This window comes from Arachis hypogaea, chromosome 5, assembly GCF_003086295.3.
Source record: "Arachis hypogaea cultivar Tifrunner chromosome 5, arahy.Tifrunner.gnm2.J5K5, whole genome shotgun sequence".
NCBI lineage: Eukaryota > Viridiplantae > Streptophyta > Magnoliopsida > Fabales > Fabaceae > Arachis > Arachis hypogaea.
Window position 1 is genome coordinate 16101272 of NC_092040.1, and position 22635 is coordinate 16123906.

General features: G+C 36.1%; 1 protein-coding gene across 1 annotated transcript; it reads right to left on the minus strand.

The window, feature by feature from the left end:
• Positions 1-750: 750 nt before the first annotated feature.
• LOC112803297 (uncharacterized) lies at positions 751-1287 on the minus strand. Its single transcript, XM_025846798.1, has one exon. The coding sequence runs from the start codon at positions 1285-1287 to the stop codon at positions 751-753; it is 537 nt and encodes a 178-aa protein (XP_025702583.1).
• Between the last annotated feature and the right edge of the window lie 21348 nt (positions 1288-22635).

Sequence of the window (22635 nt, forward strand, 5' to 3'; positions counted from 1 at the left end):
TGCTTAGTGAGCGTGGCGCTCTCTTTGGAAATGAGCGCCATCCATATATGCTATTGAGCGTGGCATTCCTTCTCTGAACGTAACGCTTTACTGTTTGCTTCCCCCTTTCTTCATTCTTCACCTAAAAGTAATCAAACAAGCAATCAAAGTCTCACCAAAATCACAAGGTCCTTGCACCATTCATAAAATCAATTAATTCTTGCATAAACCTAATGATTTTGTATAAAATAAATGATGTTTGATTGACTCAAAATAATCATGAAATTCCACTCCAACCACTTACTTATTGTGCAAGAAAGTGCATAAAACCTAATGAAACAAATAAAAAATGCTTGTAAAACTAGCATAAGATGACTTGTCATCACTGTCCTCCTCTCCGACATGATACACTTCCTTGAGGTGACTTTTGCGGGATGTTTTATAGATCCCTCCTCCTGCGAATCCTCCATTTATCATGTGAATATGTCTCTCAAGGGTATGAGGGGGACGTTCAGCTCGTCCGACCTCTTCATCCCTTCTTTTCTTTTTTGGTTCATCCCATCTATTGGCTAAGAACCGATCTAACCTCCCTTCTCTTGCCAATTTTTCTATGACATTCTTTAGGTCGTAGTAATCATTGGTAGAATGTCTGTAGATTTGGTGGTATTTGTAATACTCTGTCTGACTTCCTCCTCTCTTGTGTTTAATCGGGTGAGGCGGTGGAATCTTCTCAGTGTTGCATATCTCCCATTAAACGTCCACAAGAGATACTCAAAGAGGGGTGTAGTTGTGGTACTTTCTGGGTGTCTCAGTAGGTTGATCTTCCTTTTTCCTGGACTCTTTATCCTTGTCTCGAGGTGAGTAGGACAATCCAGTCTTTGAGGTTTCTCCTAATCGGGAGTTCTCCTCCATATTAATGTATTTTTTCGCCCGCTCTTGAACCTCGTTGAGAGATATTGGATACTTTTTGGATATGGAGTGACTAAAGGGTCCCTCTCGTAGGCCATTGACGAGACTCATGATGGCTGTTTCTGTTGGAAGATTTTGTATGTCCAGACATGCTTTGTCGAATCTCTCCATGTAACTGCGGAGGCTTTCTCGATCTCCTTGCTTAATCCCTAGCGGGCTTGGAGCATGCTTGGCTTTGTCTTTCTGGATGGAGAATCTAGTTAAGAATTTCTTGGCGAGGTCATCGAAGCTTGTTATCGATCTTAGCGGCAAGCTGTCGAACCATTTTATTGCCGTCTTGGTCAAAGTGTTCGGAAAAGCTTTACAACGGATTGCATCTGAGGCATCCGAAAGATACATCTAACTTTTGAAATTGCTGAGATGATGGCTTGGATCGGACGTACCATCGTATAACGTCATATCGGGGGCTTTGAAGTCCTTTGGAACTTTAGCTTTCATGATTTCATTTGTGAATGGGTCTTGGTCCTTGTGGGGGTTATCTTCGCGGCTGGATCGAGTGGTCTTAGTTTTGAGGTCGGCTTCGAGCTATAGGAGCTTGTCCTCCAGCTCTCGACGCCGCTTTGTTTCTCTCCGGAGGTCTCTCTCGGCCTCCAGCTTCATGTTTGAGCTACTTAAGGCGATCCTGCTGTTCATGGATTGTATCTAAAATCTCTATGTTTGGGGTTTGCTTGTCTCCCTTGGTTTGAGGTGTGTCCTTTGATGCAGCATCCGTGTTCTTAAGCAGCATTCTATCTTCCAGACCGGAGTTGTGATCATTGTCAGGATTGTCTGCCATGACGGTGGGATGACTTCCAGATTCCTGGGCTGAGATCTTCTAATGTGATCGGAGCTGTTGTCTCTGAGTTACTGGATCTTGAGATGCTTGCTGATCCTCGGTCACCGGAGGATGGTGGTACCTGTAAGAGACTCCGATACTTAAGTTAGCATGGGCTTTAGGCAGGTTTTTGTGTTGAATCAGAGTATGAGTTATACCTGGGTGCTCCAGTGTATTTATAGTAGTGTTGAGTGACCTTCCTTGAAATAAGTTAGTTATCTTATCTTATCTTTTGTGGGTGAGATCACTTATCTTTTGGTCAGCCACCTTCGGGTAGGCTATAATCCTCTGATTTGGGCTTGCTTGGGCCGCTGTAGTGATTTGACCGAACTCTTTAGGGAGAGGTCAGTAAAGAGCCAACCTTATAAGAGGTCGGTCATTCTGGTCTTCATCCAACCCGGATCGCATAACTCAACCCAGGGTATGAACAGTAGCCTTTTTGCTTTTTTGGCTCAATGCCTTTATCCTTTTCCCCAAATTTATTCAGATTCAAAACAATAATTAGCCATTATGCTACACTATAAGAAATATGTCGACCTTTCTTCTTTGATTCTTACCCAGTTGTATGAAATACTTTCCCTAGTGGTCAGTGAGATTCTTCAAGGTGGAACCTCAATCAACCCCTTTGGCCCATTGTAGGTTGTAAACTTATGGTTAAAATCCATACTTGAACCTCGACTCAAAGCTGCTTCTTCTGATATCTCAAAAGCTCAACTTGATGGCATTTGACTATCTCTTATTTTTTGGTCGAAGCCAAGAAACATGTTCGTCATCGACTCTTTTTGTCATTTCATTACTCTCCTTCTCAACATCAAAACTGATGACAACACTTTTTATCACCCAAACCCATTCATTTTTCGTCGAAGTGCTGTCGGATATCTCCATTATTTCATTTGTCCCTAACCTGAAAATCAACACATTGTTGATAAAATGTGGTAAAAAATATTAGCTCCTCAAATTCTACCTATGAGTCTTCCCCATGAATCGACAATGGCTCTAGAAAAGAAATTAGTCACTTATTCTCCACAATACGTGCCGAGGCAATTTGGCCTAGCCCAAGCCTTGCCTTCTCTACCTTCCTTCGATCTTAGAACTCAAATGGTACATTATGAAATGTCAAATTTAGAGGAGTTTGATTAGATTCTGGATTTAAATCATCAAAGAATATCTGCACATTATCGGAAGCTCGACATTACTCGCTGTTTACTTTCTACATCAATATTTCACAAGTGGTGGTCGACTTTTTATTCCTCATATTGCACTTCAACTGAAAAAGCCCTTTCTAATTTAGTTCTTCTCGCTGCGCAGATTGCTGCGACATCGAAGAAAACTAAAGGTGAGCATGTCGAAGAAATTGTTAAGTTCAAAAAGTATTATAAGGTAAAATAACATTTCAAGAAGGTAAAGTATGTTTTCAATGAGGCCTTGGAGGTATGGAAAAAGAAGAAACAAAGGGTTAATAGTCAAATTCATCCCTGAAAGATTACCCAATCTTTAAATTAGTCCTCAAATGATTTTTTAAGTCATATTAGTCCTTGAAAGATAAAACATAAGTCAAATTGGTCCATCCGTTAGTTGGATGATGATGTGTCACGTTAAGTGCCACATATCACTAGATGATTGGTTGACATGTCAGGTCAGCAACACCTAGCACACCACATGTCACTTGACATGTAAAAAAGTTATTTATAATAAAAATAGTCCTTGAAAGTCCAAAAATAAGTTATTTTCATCACCAAAATTTTAAAAATTAAACAAATTAGTCCTTATATAATTTTTTTCATAATATTAAATTTAAAATTTTTTTGATAATACTAATTTTAATATTATTTTTAGACCTTGATAAACAAAATTATCTCTACATAAAATAGTAAAAATAATTAAATTATTATAAAGTTATATTGTAATTTGTATTTAAAATTTTACCTTTTCAAATTGTAAATTTTTTTATAGTAAAATTTTTTATTTTAACAAAATTATCGAATTACTGTTGATTATATATTTAAAAATTTAATATTTTAAATCTCACTAAATAATAGAGTAGTTATTTTAAAATTTAAATCTTTTAAATTTTTAAGATTATAATTTTTATTATTGTTTAATTTATATGGTAGAACTTAATAATTAAAAAACCGATTTATCGAATCACTTGTTGAATCTTAATATTTCAATATAAAATATTTATATGATAGAACTCAAATTATTGTTGAATCTTAATAACTAGTATATAACTAGTATATAGTGAAAGTTTTAATATTTTGGATTTCACTAAATAAATATAGTAGTTATTTTAAATATTTTAATCTTTTATTCAACAAGTGATCCTATAAATCGATTTTTAAATTATTAAGTTCTATCATATAAATTAAACAATAATATAAATTATAATGTTAAAAAATTTAAAAGATTTGAATTTTAAAATAACTACTATATTATTTAGTGAGATTTAAAATATTAAATTTTTAAATATATAATCAACAATAATTTGATAAACTCATTTACATAAAAAATTTTCACTATAAAAGAAACTTACAATATAAAAATGTAAAACTTTAAAATACAAATGACAAAATAATTTTATAATAATTTTTTTATTTTTATTATTTTATGTAAAGAGAATTTTGTTTATTAATGGCTAAAAATAATATTAAAATTAGTACTATCAAAAAATATTTTAAATTTACTATTGTGAAAAAAATTATATAAGGACTAATTTGATTAATTTTTAAAATTTTAGGAATAAAAATGACTTACGTTTGGACTTTCAGAGACTATTTTGATTATAAATAACTTTTTTACATGTTAAGTGACACGTGGTGTGCTAGGTGTCACTGACCTGATACGTCAACCAATCATCTGGTGACTCGTGGCACTTAACGTGACACATCATCATCTAACTAACGGAAGGACCAATTTGACTTACGTTTTATCTTTCAAAGACTAATATAACTAAAAAAATCATTTGAGAACTAATTTGAAGAATGAGTGATCTTTCAAGGACGAATTTGACTATTAACCCAAGAAACAAACATATTTTCATAAGTATCTCAATGTTATATCAAAGCTTTGGCTCGAGCCCTTATGTCCAAAAAAGAAACTTTATGAAAAAATTTAAGTTTTTTTCTTTTTCCAGTGCTCCTTTTGGCCTTGCTGATCGACTACTTGACCCCCCCTAAACGAGCCTTAGAAGTGAATTACCTACTCCAAAAGAAAGACCCAAGAACACTAGGCATAAACACTACGGGTGCCTTCTACTACCCAAGGATCAGTGATAAAATACAAGGTCAAACAAGGATCGCTGGATATTCTCCAGTGATCATTTTTTTTTCTGAAGACTTAGAACATTAAATCTTTACTCATCTTATATTTTATATATGTTTTCATCTATGTTGAGTTTAGAAAATTAAAACCATGATTAAGATAATGACTAAATATTATTGGTTTATTAACAATTATTTGTGTGATTAGTTTTGTTTAGTGTGCAGAAAACTAATTAAATCACACAGGCCCAAGAAGCATGAAAATAAGCCCAAAATTAAGTCTGGCACGCTTACAAAAAGACATGGAAATGATTGCTCATCACAAGATTTCTGTAAAAAAGAAAAAAGCTTCAGAGATCAAAGAAAGAAAATAAGCCTATACATAACACAAGCCCAATTTGGTGGCCACACCCAAATCCAACTCACTAATGGGGTAAACAAATCGAGATTCATTTGAAATATTTTTCTTCACCCATCGAACCAAATTCTCTTTTATCTGTCTTTCTTTTCTTTCATATCATATCAATCTCTGAGACAAGAAAAAGAAAAAGGAAAGTTCCGAAGCTAGGAAAAAAAGAAGAAAAAAAGCAAAGTTCCATTCTCAAGTAAGAAGAGAAAGAAAATGGGCTTACAACAAGAAGAAAGATCTCATCCAAATAGAGGATCACAAAAAGGTGATTTTCTCATTTCTGCTCCATCAAGAAATCGTGAAGAAATCCTCTGTGTCTCAAGCACCATTCCAAAAATTAGGAAGAAATTGAAGTCAATGGTGTTCTGCAATAAATGAATGGTCAAGAAACAAACTTGAGGCCAAAATAAAGATGAATTGCTCAGATTCTAGAAGTTTGAAGAAAAAGGATGATAGAGAAATGCATGGTTGCATGTCACTACTTCTGCTATCTTTTTCTTCTGTGAACGCCGCTGCTGATTCTGATTGTTGGAGAAGAAGACAAGCAAAATGCTGGAGATGTTTCAAACTCTGAAAGCTTCACTCTTCTATAATAAGGGTAAACAACCAATGATTGGAGCAAAGAGTGAGAGCACACGTTTAGGTTTCCATAACTCTTTGAGCTGTTTCAGTCTTCTCTTTCATGGTTTTCATGTTGTATTTCTTTTTTTCTGTTCAGTTTGTCTGAGTTTCATTGGTAAAAAGCAAACATGGTGAGGTTTATAAGAAAAAGCCAATGAGTGGAAAAAGGCAGAGAGCTAGACTTGGAGAAAAAGGCTAAGTTATTTCAAAAATCCTTTGTAAGTGTTTCTATTTTGTTTCATGATCCTGAGTGGATTCTCTTGCAAGTTGGGTTAGAATATGGACTTGTCCCAAATAGGATTGGGGTATATCCTAGGGAGAATTGGTGTTTGTAATCTGTTGAAAAGATAGTAAAATTTCATCATTATTGTGATAGAGACTGGATGTAGGCTACACTATATTTGGTAGCCAAACTAGGATACATCTGTGTGTCATTCTCTATTATCTTCTGTGTTTCTGGTTTTGCACTAAAGGAGACAAAAATAAAGTATCTCATGAATCGTTCGTTAAGCTTCATTTCGTCACAACACTCCTTGCAAGTAATATTATTATGGCTCTTACCGCGTCAGGAGACAAAAATAAAGCCTCTTATATTATCTCAATAAAACGCAAGGTTACAAGTTAAATTAAAAGGAGGACAAGATTCAACCTCCCTTCTCTTAGCCACTGATTACCATCAATTGGTATCAGAGCTAGTCTCACAAAGATCAAGCTTTGTAGCTTGGAGGAAAGATCTTGATGGCGAACAATATTGGTTCTAACACAGTGGCCTACACACTGACTGAAGGTCAATCCAACAACAGACCACCATTCTTCAATGGAAAAACAACAACTACTGGAAAGAAAGAATGAAGATCTTTGTTTAGTCAGTAGACTACAACCTGTGGAAGATAATCATGAATAGTCCTCAAACTCTTACCAAAATTGGCGCTGATGGTGTTGTCACTCCAAAAACTGAAGTGGAATGGAATGAAGATGATAAGAAGAAGGTGGAACTCAATGCCAAGGCTGTCAATATGCTGAACTATGCAATCAGCTTTGAGGAATACCAAAAGGTTTAAGATGCAAAATAGCAAAGAAAATTTGGGATAAGCTCTAAGTCACACATAAGGGCACCACACAAGTAAAAGAAACCAGAATTGACATGCCGAGCAAAGAGCATGAGATATTCTCTATGAAGGAAGGAGAATTAATTGATGACATGTTCGAGAAATTCTCTATCATCATTAACAACTTACATGTTGTGGGGATTACTCACTGATAAACCCCATTTCTAGGATTTATCTTGTGTTGAATTTAGGGGACTTTATCACCTTTTACCCACATTTATTTAATGAAATAGCATGGTTTTGTAAATTCTCCTTTAATTGTACTTAAGAGTGAAAACATGCTTTTTAGGTCTTAAAATAGCTAAATTTAATTTACCTTGATTCCATTAGATGCCTTGATATGTTTTTTAAGTGATTTCAGATTTAGGAGGTAAGGATTGTATCAAGGGAATGAAGGAAAAGCATGTAGAAATGGAGAACTCATGAAGAAATGAAGGAATCGCAAAAGCTATCAAGCCGACCTTTTCGCACTTAATCGACCATAACTTAAGCTACAGATGTCCAAATGATGCGGTTTTAGTTGCGTTGGAAAGTTAACATCCGGGGCTTCGAAATGAAATAAGATTTGCTATAGTTGCATCGCGCATAGGGGTGTGCACGGGCACGGTACGCGGATGCGCCAATTTGCATGTGATTCATTAAATGCAAATTCGTGGCCAGCGAATTCTAAAGCCTTGTGGGCCCAATCCAACTCCTTTCTAATGCTATTTAAGCCAAGGATTGAAGGGGAATTGACATACTTTACACTTAGTTACCATTAGTTTAGTTTAATTTAGTTTTGGAGGGAAAGTTAGTTTTAGAGAGAGAAGCTCTCACTTCTCTCTAGGATTAGGTTAGAGGTAGATTAGGATTTCTTAGATCTAGTTTAATTTCATGCTTTGATTCATTTTTCCTTTATCAATTCTTGTTCCTCTACTCTTCCCCTCTCTAATTTTGTATTTCATTCTTGTAATTGTTACTTTGTTGTTGATGCACTCTTTCTTCCTCTATTTTCCTTTAATGCAATTTGAGGTAATTCATGTAGATCTTGTCTCCTTTAATTGTTGTTGTTTAATTACTTGTAATTGAGTAGTGTAGATTTACTTTCCTTGCAATTTTACTATGATTTCCTTTTATGCCTTCCAAGTGTTTGATGAAATGTTTGGTTGGATTTTAGAGTAGAATTTTATGCTCTTGGCTTGGAAAGGTAACTTAGAAACTCTTGAGTTACTAATGTCCAAGTGATTGATGATTGGGAGCCATTGACTCTAGTTCTAACTAATTGGATTAGTAGAGAATTAGGACTTATGGACTTGGATTGATATAGCTCATTTGACCTTTCTTTACTATTAGTTAGAGGATGATTTAATGAGGTTGATCCTTGCCAATTCTCATATTGTGGTTAGTGATAGGGATAGAGATCCTTGACTACCAAATCTTGCCAAGACCTTTTTAGCCATTAGTTTACTTTCTTGCCATTTATCTTTCATGTTTCTTATCAAAACCCCAAAAATAACTCATAACCAATAACAAGACACTTTATTGCATTTCTTAGGGAGAACGACCGAGGTTTAAATACTTCAGTTTATAGATTTTAGGGGTTTGTACTTGTGACAAACAAATTTTTGTATGAAAGGATTATTGTTGGTTTAGAAACTATACTTGCAACAAGATTTCATTTGTGAAATTCTAAACCACACAAAAATCCAATCATCAAAATGGCGCCATTGTCGGGGAATTACAATGGTATTATGTTATTGGTTATTGTATATATGTGAATATTGTGAATAGCTTGATTTTTTTGGATTGCTTGCTAGTTTAGAATTTGTTTCATTATTTCTTAGTAGCTTTTGTTTTTATTTTCTCTTTTAATCATGAATTCTCACTTTGGCTATGAGTTTGGTTCTAATTATGTTGTAGGAAATAAGGATTACAATGAAGAGGTGTATCAAGGATGGGACACTCAAAGGTGGGAGGAGCCATATGCATATGATCAATCCTCATGGCAACAACCTCCACCAATGCACTATGAAGAAGAGCCACTCTATGATACATACCAATCCAATGGCTATGGTGAATCTCCTTATGACTTTTAAGAACTACCACCATATGCCTATGAGTCATATCCTCAACATGAACCATACTCATAAGCCCTCTACCACGAAGCACCTCCATATGACCCTAATCCATATCCTTCATACCAACCACCTTTTGAGCCATATGAACCACACATAGATCTACCACCACCACTCCAACATCAACATTTTCAAGAGCCAACCCCTCCATATTATTACCAAGATGAACCACCTCAAATATATAAAAATTTCCAACCACAAGATGAATACTACTTTCCGCCACAACCTCCCATGGAAGAATACTCATGTCTTTCAATCCAAGAGCCCTATGATCCTACTCATGATATCCTACCAAGAAGAACCACCTTACTATTATGAACCCTTCCCCCAAATTGATGACCCCTTCCACCTACCCTAATCTCTAATGGATGAAACCCTTGGTGTTCTTGTTCAAGGGCAAGAAGAGATGAAAAGGGATGTGCACAATTTCATGGCCGCCTTGGATGCGGTAACAAGTCAATTAGCCTCCCAATGCTTGAACACTCAAGGAACTCCCATGGCTACATGTGGAGAATCGAATGAAGAACATAGCATGAAGGAAAATTGGAAACTCCGGTGGAAAATGAGGGAAGTTGCTTTGTGTTGGAATAATCAGAGGAAGTTAGGATTATCGAAGAAAAGGAAGAAATGGTTGAAGACTTAGGAGATGCGGAACCTCCATGGGAACCTAGAGTTGAAGAAGACCCCTCCAAGAAGATTGAAATTGATGTTGATGAGGGATGTGCACAACCTCCAAGGCATATTCCATATGAAGACTTGGATGGGATAGAACAATAATTGAGTTCCCATGGCAATGAAGAGCAAGCATCAAATTCTAGTGGTGGTAGATCCTATGAACTTGAAGAACTGTCTCCCGATAAGATGGAAAGTGATTTGGAGGTAAATTTCTCTCACCCTCCCATTTATGAATTGAATAAGGGAAAAGGCTTAGATAAAATTGTTGAACAAAGGATTGAGATTAAGAGATCTTGTGAGGAGGTGGAAGTCCTTAGAAATAGAAGGATGGGAGTGGAATACACTTTGTCAAGAACCTTGGAATCATCTTTGCCTAGGTTGCCATCTACTTCTTCACTTGAGTAGGTAAAACTCATTTCTATTAGCTTTATTTTTCCACTTGAGTATGGCTTGCTTGAAATGGATGGTCAACTTAGGGAGCTTTGTGGGATGAAGTGTAAAAGAAAAATGTTTTGTGGTTGGTGTTGGAAATCCAGGCTCATTATGGTTGATGCTTCAAACATGAGATATAAAGGTTGGAGTAGTGCTCAACTAGAGGGGTCTAGGAGGATTGTTGGCCACTATATTGAGAATTCATCTTGCTTGCCACCCGGATGGATCAATGATGATCAACCTCAAGACGGGTGTGAAAATAACGTGTGGGATCCCGGATTGCAAGATGAGGATCAACATTGGGAGCCCATGGTTTGTGAAGAGCTCCATCAAAGCTTAGAGACATTAATTTTAAGAATGTAGCCTATTGGAGACTCAAGCATTGGTGGATGTTCCAAGATGAATTCAAGCACAAGCCACCTTGAGAGGAGCTCCCCATAAGTCCAACTTAAGGACAATAAACAAAAGTGCTAGGTGGGAAACACCCCACCATGGTAATATCATTTCATTTTTTCTTTTGTAAATATTGGTAGAGTTAGATTAATTTCATTTTTTGATTAGTTTGTTGAGTATAATTGATAGTTTGGTATGTTAAATAAGGTTTTATGGTGTTTTGGTAGCTGTTTGGAGGTTTGGAATGCTTGGATTGGTGCAAAAAAAAAACATAGAAAAAAACTTTGAAAAACAAAGCACCATCCACGCGTACGCGTACTGCATACGTACGTGTGTATCAAGCGTTTTGGACCATCCACGCGCGCGCCATGCGTGCGTACACGTGGATTGAGAAGTTCCACCTTCCAAACATTTACCCAAGAGTTATGCCCACACTGTGCGCGCACTATGCCTGAGGCACAAACCAACTCGCGCGTACGCGCGCATGACACGTACGCGCTGCTCTCGAAATAAGCCATCGACGTGGATGCGCCAGGTGTGCGTACGCGTCGCATCCATTACACCACCATCTGCGTGCGTGCGCCATTTGCGTGTACGCGTGGATGCCTTTCCTTCCATCCACTTCTTTTCTTCTCCTCTTTCCATTTCTTTCCTTCTCTTTTCTTCTTCCCTTCTTTTACCCCTTATCCAACACTTCCAAACACCATTGATAACCATTTATTTTAGTTAGTTAATTAGTTAGTTGGTTAGTTAATTTGTTAGTTTTAGTTTAGTTTTCATTTTATTTTCTCCATTTTCATTATAAGTGTTGGATTATTGACTTTGTCTACTGTGCATTGCTGCCCCTTTGTTGCCTAAATGCTGTTTTAGCATGAATATTTTTAGATAATCTTTGTTGGATTCTATGATTGAGGTTATATTTTGCTGCTTGGTTTTGAGTTTTTCATGCCTACCTTTTGAAAAATACTAAGTGATGAGAATTGCCTTCAAGCTTTTACATCCATTTGAATTGCATGATTTGGCCACCATGTGATTTGAACCCTATTCTTTGATTAGGCAATCTCTTGGTATTGGATGTTGAGCATTTACGTTAATACATTGTATTTCATGATCATATGCATCGAAATGCTTTTAGCTTGAATGCTCTCATGCCTCTTTAATGCTTGTTTTACCTTACAAGTTTACTTAAAGCATTTCAAGCACACTAGAATGAGTAAAGAGCTTACTTCTATTGTGACTTAGCCTTTCATGTTTGTGTGTGCTCTAAACTGTGCACAACTTAGAATGCACACTCACTTTTATTAATTTTACATTTATTCACTCACTCAATCCTAGTGATTTACCTCACTCCAACAACGTATGCTTCCTTGCTTTTGTTTTCTCATCCTATGGTGTTATATTTTTGTTTTTCATGAATGTTGCACCGCAAGCAAAAATGGAAGCGGAAGAATGAACATGCAGCAATCCAGAGATTTGCCATACCCCCTTGCGCATCTTTGAGTGCACCGAGGATGGTGCAAACTTTTAAGTGTGGGGAGGTCGTCCGACCGATCGGCAATTTTGGGTGACAAGTTTCTAATTCCAACACTTCTGCATTTCATTTTAGGTTTTTAGGATTTTTGTTGCATTTTCTTATTTTTGCATATATATATACAATAAGCTTAGTCAAAATAATGAAATTTTCAAGGATTTCTATCTATATAGGGCACCTCAATTGATTTGAGTGAAAAACTTTTTCATAGAACTTGCTTGAATTATATATCTCGTGGATTATATTTTTGAGCTAAGAACACAAGCTTGTGAGATTTGAGCCTAATGGTGTTGTTACATCTTATAACCACTTATTTTTCCTTCTTGTGTGCATTATTCTCTTCCTATGATTGTAATCTTTGATTTGTCTGATTCTTTATGTACATTGTTTTATGTATACATGCATTTATATGATTGAGGCCATCATTTCATTAGCTTACTTACCCAAATAGCCCTACCTTTGATCTTCCATTGTTAGCCAATTTGAGCCTACGATTAACCCACATTGTTCTTTAATTTAGCACATTACAAGCCTTAAAGCGAAAAATAATAAATGTCCTTAATTTGGATCTTTGATTAGCTTAGCCTAGTGTGTGTGAGTATCATTCAAGTGTGGGAACCTTGGGACATTGGGTGAATAAAAGGGTAGTTTTGTATTTTTATTGGAAATATTGGGAATTGGGTACACACTCATGTGTTAATTAAATGTAAAACCATATGCATTGATATTCTTGAAAGAAAGAAAGAAAAAAATGAGAAAAACAAAAGAAAAAGAAAAGAAAAAGAAACACAATATGGAAAAGAAAAGAAAAAAATAGAAAAAGAAAGAAACAAAGAAAAAGAAAGAAATAAAAAGGGGACAAAATACCCCAAAGCAAAGCAAAGCTCAATAAAGATCAATGCATAAGTGTTGTGAAATGAAAAGGGATACATGAGTATGTAAAAAAGTGAGAAGAATGGGTGATTAGGTTAGAACTTAATTATATAGGATGACATAGGCTAGGTGGGAAGTCTAAGCTTATCAAAGATTCAAATTTTAAGCTTACTTGACCAAATATGCATCCTACCTTAACCCTAGCCCCATTAAAACCAATGAAAAGACCTCATGATATATGTATGCATGCATGAAATATTTGTTGATTGTTAGAAGAAGAACAAATCTTGGAAAGCATGATTAGGGGAGAATTGAGTGAATCAACCCTAAACACTTGAGCGAATAGAGTGCAAACACATCCGGTGAGGGTTCGATTGCTCGATTACATGTTTCTACCTATGATCATCTCTTTTCATGCAAGTTTGTAAAAATATTTAATAACTCAATTCAATTGTGGATTAGACTCGCTAGTCCTTAGCCTTTGTGCATATATGCTTCTTGGAAATTGATTTATTTTGACCAAGCAATTGCATTCATTTAGATAGTTGCATATAGGTAGATTGCATTTAGTTAGTTTCCATTGAATAAATGTCATGCCCTTTACTTCATTCTTAGTTTAAGCATGAAGACATGCTTAGTTTAAGTGTGGGGAGGTTGATATACCCCATTTGTAGGGTTTATCTTATATTGATTTTAAGAGATTTTAACACCTTTTATCCACATTTATTCAACGAATTATCATGATTTTGTGATTGTCTCCTTATTTGTGCTTAGATGTGAAAACATACTTTTTAGGCCTTTAACTTGATGATTTTAATCTCCCTTTGATTCCACTAGATGCCTTGATATGTTTGTTAGTGATTTCAAATTGAAAAGGCTAGAAATGGATCAAAGGAGTGAAGAGGAAAGCATGCAAAGTGGAGAAATCATGAAAAGTCAAAGAGTTGAACTCGCCCATAGACGCGCGCGCGCACCAGGCGCTTACGTGCGCCTTGCGAATCAACCCATGGACGCGTACACGTGCTATGCGCGTATGCGTCGGTGCTGGTTTATGATTTTTTTAATGAAAACGTGGCCAGCAAATTCAGAAGGGTTGTGGGGCCCAATCCCAACCAACTTTGGCGCCAAAGATGCTATTTAAAGCCAAGGATTGAAAAGCAAAGGGACTTTTGATCATTTTACACACATTAGGATTAGTTTAAAAGTAGTTTTAGAGAGAGAAGCTCTCACTTCTCTCTAGGATTAGGATTAGGATTAGGTTTAGTTCTTAGATCTATATTTAGATTCATGCTTTCATCTTCTTCTACTTCTCAATTCTTTGTTGTTACATTCATTCTTCTTCTATTCTTTTGTTGTAATCTCCTTTATGTTGCTTCTATATTTTGTTGTAGATCTACTATTGTTCCTTCTATTTTCTTTTAATTCAATTCAAGGTAATTCATAATAATTATGTTTCTTTTTATTGTTGTTGTTAATTCCTTTCAATAATTGTTGTTAGATTTCATTCTTGTTGTAGATTTCATGTGCTTTCCTTCTGTGCCTCTTATGTGTTTGATAAAATGCTTCTTTTGGTTTTAGTGTAGATTTTGTTCCTCTTGGCCTAGGTAGAGTAATTAGTGACTCTTGAGTTATCTAATTCCTTCGTTGAATGATAATTAGAAGTTGCTAATTGATTTGAATGCCTCTAAAGCTAGTCTTTCCTTTAGGAGTTGATTAGGACTTGAGGAATCAATTTGATTCATCCACTTGACTTTCCTCCATGGTTAGAGGTTAACTAAGTGGTAGCAATGAACAATTTGTGGTCACAATTGAGGAGGATAACTAGGATAGGACTTCTAGTTCTCATACCCTGCCAAGAGCTTTGTTAGTTGTTAGTTTATTTCTTTTGCAATTTACATTTCTTATCTAAAATCCCAAAAACCCCAAACATACCTCATAACCAATAACAAGGCACTTCATTACAATTCCTAGGGAGAACAACCCAAGGTTCAATACTTCGGTTTATAAATTTAGGGGTTTGTTACTCGTGACAAACAATCTTTTATATGAAAGGATTATTGTTGGTTCAGAAACTATACTTGCAACGAAAATTCATTTGTGAAATTCTATACCATCAAAAATCTAATCATCACTCACTCCAAACAAGTGTTAGTGAGGAAAATCTTAAGAAGTCTGACTAAAGAGTGGTAAACAAAGGCTACTATTATCTTTGAAAGTAGTAACCTTAGTCAAATGACCTATGATGAGCTAAGAGGAAAGTTACTAGCATATGAAATCACTCACATAAATCATGATACAAACTAGAAAAGAGTGGCCCTCAAATCATGTACTGAATCATTGGATGGTGAGTCTAGTAATTATTTATGAGATGACAAATTTGTGTTTTTTGCTAGAAAAATTAGAAGGATGGTGAAACTAAGAGGAAGAAGCAAAGGAAGCAACTCAAAAGGACCAAAGAAGGACCTAAGCAAAGTCATTTGCCACAACTGCAAACAAGCTGAACACTACAAATTTTACTGCCCCAAGTTGAAGAAAGAAGACAAGTCTCAAAAAAATAAGAAGAAGGGACTTATGGCCTCTTGGAAAGAACTAAAAAATGACTCTGAAAGAAGATAAAGATTCAGACAACCAGTTTCAAGTGCCTTATGGCCGACCACAACCAGGATGAAGTAATCTTTATTGAACCCCTGTAATGAAGACTTTCATGTTATGATTGATCATCTCACTGAGAAATTAGGAAAATTTCTGAACCAATGTCATGAATTAAATCTGAAAATGACATCCTAAAGGATGAAAATGCATTTGTCAAAGAAAAATTGAGGGAAGCCGAAACCACTGTTGATCTTGTTGAAGAAAACAAATGGCTTAAGGCTGAACTCGATAATTGTGATAAACAACATTCTGTTATTTCATACTTAAATTGATTTGAAGAGAATAAAAGGTTTCCTAAAGTGGTTAAGAATTTAAAACTAGACTTAGCCAAATTTTCTCAATGTTCTGAAAAATTGAGATAAATTATTGGTTAGTCAAAGACCTCTTTTTGAAAAGGCTGGATTGGGTTATTGTAAATAATTAGAATATGTTTTCAAAAAGTCACAATTTAAAAATGAAGCTTCCACTTCAAAAGACAAAAGATTTCAAAACCCAAATTCTGTTAAAAAATTAATAACCAAGAAATTCTGTCACATATGCAATAGAAATGATCATTTTCCTATTCAATGTTTCATTTTTAAAAGAAAAATTGGTGATAAAATTTACAAAATAGTTGGCAAATATAATATTGTTGGTCAACGAAGATGGTTTAACATTAAAGGATCCAAAAAGATTTGGATACCTAAAGTCACCTAAAAGCTTTGTGCAATTTTGCCTAGTATCCAAGAAGAAGAATGACATGTGGTATTTGGATAGTGGATGCTCTAAGCACATGACCGAAAAGTCCACATTCTTCAGTAAGGTTGACAAATATGATGGAGGCTTTGTGACTTTCGGTGAAAATAGTAAAGGAAAAATTGTGGCCGTAGGTAAGGTTGATAAGAGTTTCTCAACTTTCATCAATGATGTATTTCTAGTTGATGGTTTGAAACATAATCTTCTAAACATTAGCCAATTGTGTGATTTAGGCTATTTGGTTGTTTTCAAGAAATTGGAATGTATGGACTAATCTTAGAGGAACTAAAAGAACAAAATATAGCTTGTTTTACTTCCATAGAATCTGAAAAATGGTTATGGCATAAGAAATTGGGACATGTAAGCATATTTCAAATTTCTAAGTTTGTGAAAAAGAATTCAGTTAAAGGTCTTCCTAAAATAAAATTTGACAAAGACATCACTTGTGATGCTTATCAATTAGGTAAACAAACTAAAAACTCTATCAAATCCAAAGATGACATCTCAACCAAAAGACCATTGAAAATGCCACATATTGATCTTTTTGGTCCTACAAGGACTCAAAATCTTGGTGGTAAGCACTATGGTTTAGTGGCGGTTCATGACTATATTAGGTATGGATGAGTTCTTTTCATAGCTCATAAGAATGATGCCTTCATTACTTTTTCAACTCTATGCAGAAAGATCCAAAATGAAAAGGATTTGAAAATAGTTTCCTTAAGAAGTGATCATAGAAAAAAGTTTGAAAATCAAGATTTTGAATCATTTTGTGATGAATTTGGTATTTCACATAACTTTTCATGTCCTAGAACACCTCAACAAAATGGAGTTATTGTAAGGAGAAATAGAAGCCTTTAAGAAATGTCTAGTGCAATGCTTTGTGAAAATGAAATTCCAAAATTTCTTTGGGTTGAAGCTGTGAACACATCTTGTTACATTCTAAACCAAACCTCATTAGAAAAAGGAAAACACCATATGAGCTTTGGAAAGGAGTACCACCAAATCTTAAGTATTTTCATATTTTTTTATGCAAATATTTTGTGTTGAACACTAAAGACAATCTTGAAAAATTTTGATCCAAAATCTTATGAAGGTGTCTTTGTTGGTTACTCAACCACTAGTAAAGCCTATAGGGTTTACCTCAAAGAACATATAATAATAGAGGAGTCTATACATGTCTCATTTTTTATTCTAGCACCATTCCAAGGGTTGTTGAAGAAAATGATGCAGGAACTGAACCTGAATTAAGTTCACAAAAGGTTCAAGAAAAAGATAAATCTGAATCCACTTTGGAAAATGCTGTTTCTGATTCTGCAGATCAGAATGCAGGAGACGATTATGTTTTGTCTTCTACTGAAATAGAGGATTCTGAAAATGTGAACAATGCAGAATCTAATCAGGCTCAACTTGAAATCACGTCACCAAAGCCAAGAGAATGGAAGTTCTTGAAAAACTCTCCTCATGAATTCATTGTTGCAGATCCCTCACATGGTGTTACCACAAGATCCACATGTAGAAAGAGAATCGAACTCAATAACTTCGCTCTCATATCACAAGTGGAACCCCAAAATGTGAAGGAAGTACTTGAAGATCCATCTTGGATAAAGGCTATGGAGGAAGAGTTTGTTCAATTAGAGAAAAATGAGGTCTAAACTCTAGTGCCTTATCTAAATGGTAAGAAGGTAACCGGTACCAAATGGATCTTTAGAAATAAATTAGGTGACGCTGGTAGTGTTGTTAGAAATAAAGTTATATTAGTGGCTCAAGGGTATGACCAAGAAGAGGGCATTGACTTTGATGAGTCTTTTGCTCCGGCTGCTTGAATGGAAGCAATAAGATTATTGCTTACATATGCAGCCCACAAAGGTTTTAAACTCTTCCAAATGGATGTTAAGTGTTCCTTTTTGAATGGTTTTATTGGAAGAGAGGTATGCGTAGCTCAACCCCCCGATTTTGAAAATAAAAACTTTCAAAACCATGTTTTGAAACCATCAAAAGCTCTTTATGGTTTGAGACAAGCTCCAAGAGCTTGGTATGAAAGACTTAGCTCTTTCTTGTTGAAAAATGATTTTTCAAAGGGGCATTACAAATACTACTCTTTTCATTAAAGAATCTAATGATCATTTCATACTTGTTCAAGTTTATGTGGATGACATTGTGTTTAGATTGGTAAATGAAACCTTGTGTCAAGAATTTGGAAAATTAATGACTGGTGAGTTTGATATGAGTATGATGGGAGAATTTACATTCTTCCTAGGACTCCAAATCAAACAAACTCCTAGTAAAGTTTTTGTACACCAAGGTAAATATGCCAAGGAGTTTGTAAAGAAGATTCAAAACCAATGGGTACTGATGACAAGTCATCTTAGCCTAGTTTCACTAGTCTTTTTCTTTTGTTTTCACTTGAATTATGCACTTTCTTGAGGATTAAGCAAGCCAATTTGGGCAGATTTTCATGCTTCCTTTGATTGAATCAACCATAGATGAATTAATGCAATTTCATGAGGTTTTATGCTATATTTGTTACATATTGTGAAAGAATGAATATCTCATGATTTTGAGCATAGCTTTGATGTGTTTGGTTGATTAATGATAGGTGAAGAAAGCTTGGAGAAAGGTTGAAGCAAGAAGGAATGGCTAAGAGGAAGAGAGGACAAAAAGTTTGAGCAAAAGTTTGCCTCAAACTTTAGCTCAAACTTTTGGAATAAGTGAAAATGAACTAGGAAGCAAAAAGCTGGACCAAAAGTTAGCCTCAAACTTTTGCACAAACTTTTGGGTGAAAAGTTTGCCCCAACGTTAGCCCCTAACTTTTGGGCTAACGTTGGCACATGAAAATCTCTCCCTGGGCACCAAAGGTTTGCGCCAACGTTAGCCTCTAACTTTTGGGCTAACGTTGGCGCATGAAAAACACATACGGAGGAGCAAAAGTTTGCGCCAACGTTAGCCTCTAACTTTTGGGCTAACGTTGGCGCCATAAGTGCACATGAGGAGGCCAACGTTGGAGCAAAAGTTAGAACCCTAACTTTTGCACCAACGTTGGTATCAGCAAAATAGGGAAGCTGAAACTTTTACTCAAACCTTTACTCAAACTTTTGCAACATTCAAACCCGGTTCACTTGGTTCACTTCGGTTCCTCTCCAAACTCCAAGAGCAATCAACCAAGGCCTCTCTCAACCCAATTCCACCAAGAGCAAAGGCCCAACTCAAGGCTTGAAGATCATTTGAAGAAAGTGTATAAATAGGATAGAATTCAAGTTATTCGGGAGCTTTTCTTTTTAGTTTTCATAGGGAGCTTTCCCTTTTAGTTTTTAGAGAGCCTTTGGTATTGAGTGATCTTTAATTTCTTAGTCTCGGGGAAGGAGAATTCACTTCTCTTCCTCTTAGTTTTATTGCTTTCAATTTCAATTACAATTGTCTTGGATCTTGGGTTGGAGAATTGTAGAAATTCTGTTTCAATCTCATCCTTGGATCTCTCTGTTTATTTACTGCTTAATTGAATTTCAGTTTCGGTTAATTGCTCTTCATCTACTTTCTTTGCAATTTACATTTCCCTTGCAATTGTTCTTGTTGGATCTAGGAAGGCATTGAGATCTAGACTTGGTTTTCTAGTCTCTGGGTCCTGAGATCTGATTCTAAAGTTTACATTCTGTTTTTGTTTTTCATGTTCATTTACTTGTTTTGCTTCAGATCCGATTCAAACCAAACCCTCTTTTACTCTTCTGTTTGATGCAATTTAATTTTCCTTGTTTAAATTCTGCAAATCCAATCCCCAATCCCCTTTACAATTCCAGCCGTTTACATTCCTTGCACTTTAAAATTCCGCAATCTACATTTCTTGCATTCTAAGTTTTCACCATTTAATTTCTTGTTCTTTAAGATTCAGCACTTTAATTTCTCGCCCTCTTTAATTTCATGCAATTTACACATTCCCTTTACTTTCAATGCAATTTCATTTCAGCAAATCACAAATTACTCAACCAAATCTTGATTCGCTTGACTAAATCAACCACTAAACCAAAATTGCTCAATCCTTCAATCCCTGTGGGATCGACCTCACTCCCGTGAGTTTTTATTACTTGATGCGACCCGGTGCACTTGCCGGTGAGTTGTGTGTCAGATCGTTTTCCGCACATCAAGTTTTTGGCGCCGTTGCCGGGGATTGAATAGATTGACAATGATTAAGTGATGTGGTAGTTTAGATCAAGCATTTTTTCTTTAATTTTTGATTAACCCACTAACTGTTTGAATTTTTGCTTAAGCTAACTAAAACTTCATTCTAGCAGTAGATTGAAGTATCACTATTTTGTGCGTTTCTTATGTTATGCTTGTATGTCAGGTACAAGAAGAAACACACCCAATTTTCATGAACAAGACGAAAGAACTCTCAGGAGGTTAAGAAGAGCTGAAAGAGGGAAAAATATTGTTGGAGAAGAGGAATCAGACGAAGAATTTCAAGAGATGGAGGAACATTCAACGAATCCACCAGGTGGAGCAGACAACAACAATGACAACCTACCCCAGAGGAGAGTTTTGGCCTCCTATACCTTTGCAAATCCTAGACATTGTGGAAGCAGCATTTTGGCTCCAAATGTCAATGCAAACAATTTTGAACTCAAGCCACAACTCATCACTTTGGTTCAGAACAATTGCTCTTTTGGTGGAGGACCACTTGAAGACCCGCACCAACACTTATCCACCTTCTTGAGGATATGTAACACTGTCAAAACTAATGGTGTGCCTCTTGACAGTTACAAACTGATGCTATTCCCATTCTCTCTCAGGGACAAGGCCACTCAATGGTTGGAATCTTTTCCAAGGGACAGCATCAACAACTGGGATGATTTGGTAACCAAGTTCCTTGCCAAGTTTTATCCACCTCAGAGGATTATAAGGTTGAAGGCTGAGGTACAAACATTTACACAAATGGAGGCTGAACCCATCTATGAGGCATGGGAGAGGTACAAGGCTCTAGTCAGAAAATGCCCCCTGCCATGTTTAATGGATGGGAGAAGCTGCAAAACTTCTATGAAGGCTTAACATTGAAATCCCAGGAAGCTTTGGATCATTCAGCTGGAGGTTCCTTGCAACTCATGAAAACTGCAGAGGAGGCTCAAGAACTCATTGATATGGTGGCTAACAACCAATATTTCTTTGCTCATCAAAGAAGCCGCCAACCATCACAAAGAAGAGGAGGAATGGAGCTAGAAGGAGTGGATTCAATCCTGGCTCAAAACAAATTAATGCAGCAGCAAATTCAACAACAATTTGAGCAAATGACCAAGAGGATTGATGGCCTCCAAGTTGCAGCAGTTAACACTAACCAACCATCAACCACATGGGGGCAAAATGAAGAAATTCAAGAGGAGCAACAGCAAGAACAAGTCCAGTACATGCATTCAAGTCCAAATGAATTCTATGGTGATACTTACAACCCCTCATGGAAGAATCACCCCAACCTCAGATGGGGAGACACTCACAACCAAAACCAACAACCATGGCAGAGGAACTCAAACCAAAATAACCCAAGAAACAACCAAAATTACATCCCGCAACAAACTAACCAAAACACTTAAAGAAAACCTCAAAACAACTACCCCAATCTCAACCAGTACCAATCCAATAACCAACCCACCAACCAAAATGCTTATCATCCACCACCCACAGCTCACAACCCACCACAAGCACCACCTGAACCCCAAAGACTCACCAACTTGGAGACCTTGATAGACAAAATGATGAAACACCTGGAAATAACAAACAAAAACCATGAAGCATCACTAAAAAGCCTAGAGAGGCAGATTGGGCAACTCTCCAAGCAAATTTCTGTTGAAAGACCTTCAAGCTCACTGCCCAGTGACACAATCCCAAATCCCAAGGAGGAATGCAAGGCAATACAATTAAGGAGTAGGAGAACGTTGATGAGCAACAATGACACTACAAAGAAGCAAACAGAGAGCATCAAAAAACCAACAGAGGATGAGAAGCAAACAAAAGCAGATGAAGCTAAGGAGCAAGTTGTGAAGCCAAACAAAAGCACTGAGAAACGTAAAGAGAAGGACAACCAGCCAC